Below are 5,804 nucleotides of genomic sequence, written 5' to 3' on the forward strand. Positions count from 1 at the left end.
TTTTAAGAACAAAAAGTACCCAGGTTTTGCATACACAAAGTAAGCTGGCTGAGAAAAATGGACAAAGGAAAGAATAAGTGGGCTGTTTTAGTAGGCTGCAACTATCCAAACACAAAATATACATTGCATGGATGCATTAATGATGTTCAAGCGATGAGAGATTTGCTCGTTAAGAAGTTTGGATTTGATCCAAAAAACATTAACCTTTTGACCGATAAACCAGGCAGTTTCATCTTGCCCACAGGTGCCAACATCATGAAGGCACTTAATCGAATGGTTGATCAGGCTCAATCTGGTGATGTCCTATATTTTCACTATAGTGGCCATGGAACACTTGTTGACAAGCCATTCCTTCCATTCTCCAAAGAAGAGGCAATTGTTCCTATTGACTTCAATCTGATCACAAGTAAGTTGTTCCCTTATTGGTCTGTGTTTTTTCAGTATCTTGAAGCTTGGTAATACTAATACGTACATGCAATAATTCGTCAACTTTGTCCAAAACTGCAGATGTGGACTTTAGACATCTGGTGAATAAGTTGCCAAAAGGAGTAACTTTCACTGTCCTTTCTGATTCTTGCCACAGTGGAGGCCTCATTGACAAAGAAAAGGAACAAATTGGACCTTCCAATAATCATCTACACGGGGATTCTTCTATTTCCTGCAGCAAGCCTAAGGCCATACCTTATGAATCTGTACTGACACATCTCTCATCTTTGTCAAACATAAACACCACTGATATTGGAACTCATTTGTTGGAAGTCTTTGGAGCAGATGCAAGTCTTAGGTTCCGCTTACCTCATGTCGAGCTAGAGTTCTATAAGGCACTGAAGCAGGATGAAGGAATTCTGCTTAGTGGATGCCAAGCAGATGAAACTTCAGCTGACGTAATTTCTGAGAAGGGGGAGGCCTTTGGAGCATTTAGTAATGCAGTTCAACAAGTTTTTAAGGAGCATTCAGGACCTCTGACCAACACAGAGGTGGTTTCCATGGCCAGAAAGATTTTAGCTAACCAACAGTTTGAGCAACATCCATGTCTTTATTGCAGTGATGAAAATGCAGCGGCTACTTTCTTATCCCAATCTGCAACTGCTGCAAGCTCAAGTAACTGAGTGACCGTCTGTTTTTTGTTCTCAGCTTGTCTCCGGACAATGAAAGAAGACATGTATTACAAATAAATTGCTTCATCCTTGTACCAATTTGACTTGTGCTTTTGCAAGTTTCTAGTGGAAGACCATAAAAGAATTCTGACTAAAAGGAGGCTTACAGTAACAAAAAGTCGATTCCACTATACTAGATAATATTATAGTTGAAACTGACAATCTTTTTCATACCAATTTGCTCAATTTATAGTGGTAATAAACTTAACGATATCTCAAAAATCTGATCATTCTTTCTCCTAGATAAACTTATCTTTGATTGATTTTTATGGCTCCTCATGTTATTACTTTGTTGATAGAATATTAATTTCTTCTTGCAATCATATAGTATAACATTGAACCGTGGGTGTAATTTTTATACTTCCATGTGTAGTATTGTACTGTAGGTGTAATCTTTGTACTTCTTTCACTCTGTGCCTAGAAAAAATGCTCCAACCTTTATTCCATCAACGTTTACAACCATCATTTTTAGTAACAAAGATTTTAACTTTAACTTTTCGATTTTATACAGTAAAAGAGCTTATGTGGGACTCTTTTATCTTCAAATTCGCCTCCCCCATTTCCAAATCTTGGCTCTACCTTTATTTGAAGATGCTTATGCTCTCAAACTCAACTTCATAGCAACATGTTTATGATGGATGAAGGATGAATTATTGTGCAGTAGGACATTTTATTTTTCAAACCACAAAGAAAAAGAGGGAAAAGGAAGCTAGTTTAGTTCCCAAACTAAACATTTGAACAATGTATGTAGGCAAAAACTTAGCAAACTGAAAAACCAAAGAAACTAATATGCGCCGTAATTGAGTAAGGGAATCCAAACCATCCATCTAATGTCACTTAAGTACACGATTTAAACCCCGAGGACGACAGGTTGTGTATGTATTTTATGAATGCTCGCACTCCATATCATTTGTTTAAGGACCTATTAAACACTTCTGAAAGTTCAAGGACCAAATAGGATCATTAATATGTAAGAATTGATTCTCTGAAAAGAGGCAATTATGACCCATATGATTGATTCTAAAGTGATTGATATTATGAGTAATTGATTGACATTTTTTCAATAATTAATTAGTATCTTCCATTTGTTAGTGATTGATTGGTATCTTCTACTAATTGATATCTTATTCAATCAATTAATCAATTAAATCAATCAATTAGTCAGAAAATATTATTTTCAATTATGAATTATGGCAATATTCCTTGATGGAAAGAAACACTAGCAATTTTGGTATTTGCTAGTAAGGGTCCATAGCATAACTTATAAATAGCCCATGGTATTCCATCAACAATACACACTCTGGTTAAGCGTAGACTAGAAGATCCTTACTTTAAATTCTTCTTCTACTTATCTCTTCTTCTACACATTTACGTACTTTCTTTGTTAGTATAGAGAAGAAGAAGGCAAGAAGGTAAGGACCTGTAAGGATTTAATCTCTATTCAACAACAATGGCGAGAGGTAAAACATTTAAATTTTCGCTACTTAGTACAACTTGTACCTATTTGGTTGAATATATAGTATCAGAACCACCCTCTATCCATGTTGTTTAACATGTAACTTCATGGCTTGTCAGCAATCTGATAAAAGTTGCATAGATTCATAGAATGATTCAAATCCAATTTGTTATGGACTTATGTTTCCATTATCTCAATGATTGAGAATCAACGGCTAATCCCATGTATATGTATTATTCTTGTGATGATTTATTTGGCCATGCAATTCGTTCGGGTTTGTTTAATCCGATATGACTTGCTAATAATTTAAATGTTTCTTAGACTCACATTTTTTATTGTGGGTGTAATATGTATTGGCACACATCATGATTAATTGTTGTTATCAATGTATTGTAACAATCTAAGAAACATATATGTAGTTGGACTTTGGCCATCCATATGTAGTTATTAACATCTCACTTGTGGTTATAGTGGGTATTTATCAAGACAATTTGGTATGATTCATATGATTAAGTGCATACATATATAGTTAGTATGACATTTGATCAACAAAAACATTATGTAACATTCGTTTGGTTATGCTTGTATATGACAACATAACTGTTTATGTCTTGCATGAATTACGGTTAGTATACTTATGCCTTTTGACTTTGGATCATCTATACTAAAATAGCATAAAGGTTGAACTTTGCCTTTGGTGCACTTTATGTTTATATGAGTTCTATTTAACAACTTTGAAATTGTGATCAATAATTGGCATCAACAGTTTGTTTATTTGTTGCACCTTCGCCTAGTTATTTAAAAGTAGAAATTGTGACATCTTTCAACCTTTCATTTATCACTTGTAAATTATTTAGATGTTATCATAAAGATCATTGCATCTTGTATTTAAGAGTGGTCACAATATCTTATATACTTGATGCTTAGAATTTAATCACATGAATGTCAAGTGATTATACGAATAACAACTAATTAAGTAAACAATTAATTTGTTAAAATTATCACTTAGCCCATAGGAAAGTGGTAGTTTTAATAAGATTAGTTGAAATAAGATGGTAAATTTAACATTGTGTTGAGAGATTTTCCTAGGTCCACAGGTATGGAAATTTTCTATTTTTAAATTTTTAATTTACCAGTCTTATTATAAATAAAATAAATTCAATACATGTTTGGTAGTCTCTACCCGCAGGAAGGTTTGAATTTATTATTTGAGTTAACATTGGTTAATTCAACCTTTATGTCTTAAATTTTATAGCAATAATGTATGTTTATTCTTGAAAGTTGCAGTTTTTTCTACCCCTAATTCTTTTTATGATTCATCTCGTATTACAATGCTATTCAGTGAAAACTACGCAGAATGGAAGGACAAGATTCTTCTGACTTTAGGATACATGGATCTTGATTGTGATAATGAACCACCATTCCCACGGATCCTAGTTCATCAAATGAAAAGGCTACTTATAAGCGGTGGGAGCAATCTAATTGCTTAAGTTTGATGCTCATTAAGTCGCATGTCAGTCAAAGCATTAGGCATTCAATTCCTGATTGTGATTGAATCAAAATTTACATGAAGGCAATAGATGAATAATTTGTAAGTTTTGACAAGGCTTTGGCTAGCACCCTTTTGAAGAAATTTGCAAGCATGACACTTGATAAAAGTAGGAGTAAACGCAAGCACATTATGGAAATGAGGGATATTGCTGCTACTGTCATTCCTTGTGCATTTCATTCTCAACTCTCTACCATAGGAATATACTCCATTTAAGATCTCGTATAAACACACATAAAGAAGAATGGTCAATTAATGAACACTTGACCATGTGTGTTCAAAAGGAGGAGAGGTTGAAACGTGGACACTAGAGAGCGTTCATCTTGTGACTCATGATAAAGGAAAAGCAAAGAAAGGAAAACGCAAGAGTGTTCCTATGAAGAAAGATGGCAATAAAGACAAATGCAATTTTTGTAAAAAGAAATGGCACTGAAAGAAAGATTGTTTCAAATACAAGAAGTGGCTCAAAACAAAAGGTAATCTCACCTTTGTGTATTATGAATCTAATTTCACTAAAATTTCTGATAATATTTGGTGGATTGATTGTGGTTCTACAATTCACATTTCCAAAATCATTCAAGGCTTTCTAAATCTAAGGAAGCCGCTGGGAAGTGAATAAAATATCTATCCTGGAAACTGGATGTGTTCAATTGTTGAAGGTGTGGGGGACCTATAGACTCATTTTAAAGGCCGGTTTCCTATTAGATCTTGAAAATACCTTTTATGTTTCATCTTTTTCTAGAAATTTAATCTCTCTTTCTAGACTATCTATTGTTGGATATGATTCCAATTCTCATCTTTTAACTATGAATCTTTTGAAAAATAATAAATTTATTGGTTTTGCCAATTTAGATGGAATGTTATTTAAACTTGAGTTAGATCCCACATATGAATGTAGCCTTGGAACTATGCATGGTACTAGTACTAAATGCAGTGTTATCAATGAGAACTCTCTAAAACTTTGGCATAGGTGATTGGGACACATATCCATTGATAGAATCAAAAGATAAGTGAATGATAGAGTCCTAAAGACTTTAGACTTCACTGATCTTGGTACATGTGTACACTTGCCTCTTTTAGAGACAATTATGATCCATATGATTGATTCTAAAGTGGTTGACATCTTGATTAAATAGACATTTTTTCAATAATTAATTAGTATCTCTTATTTGTTAATGATCAATTGGTATCTTCTGTTAATTGATATCTTATTTAATCAATTAATCCATCAAATCAACGAATTAGTCAGAAAATGTTATTTGCAGTTATGAATTATGGCAATATTTCCTTGATTGAAGGAAATCCCAGGGATTTTAGTATGTGCCTCTAACCTATAAATAGCTTAGGTATTCCATCAACAACACACACCTTGATTAGGCATAGGTTAAAAGATCCTTACTCTAAATTCTCCTTCTACTTATCTCTTTTTCTGCACATTTGCATACTTTCTTTGTTAGTATAGAGAATAAGAAGGTAAGAAGACAAGGAGTTGCAAGGATTTAATCTCTATTCAACAATAATGGCTCGAGATATATCATTTTAATTTCCACTGTTAGTACAACTTATTTGTACCTATTTGGTTTAACATAATAAAGCTAAATAGACTAATAGAGTATTTTTCCAAGGTATAAATAGTTGAAAA

The 5,804-nt window shown here is 33.2% G+C and overlaps 1 protein-coding gene across 1 annotated transcript; it reads left to right on the forward strand.

Moving 5' to 3' along the window:
* The first annotated feature begins 15 nt into the window (after nucleotides 1-15).
* On the forward strand, nucleotides 16-1,334 carry LOC113775779 (metacaspase-9). The gene is made up of 2 exons (XM_027320789.1): nucleotides 16-406; nucleotides 508-1,334. Exons 1-2 carry the CDS (start codon nucleotides 58-60, stop codon nucleotides 1,107-1,109), a joined length of 951 nt encoding a protein of 316 aa, XP_027176590.1. The 5' UTR covers nucleotides 16-57; the 3' UTR covers nucleotides 1,110-1,334.
* The last annotated feature ends 4,470 nt before the right edge of the window (nucleotides 1,335-5,804 follow it).

This window comes from Coffea eugenioides, chromosome 6 (genome assembly GCF_003713205.1).
Source record: "Coffea eugenioides isolate CCC68of chromosome 6, Ceug_1.0, whole genome shotgun sequence".
NCBI lineage: Eukaryota > Viridiplantae > Streptophyta > Magnoliopsida > Gentianales > Rubiaceae > Coffea > Coffea eugenioides.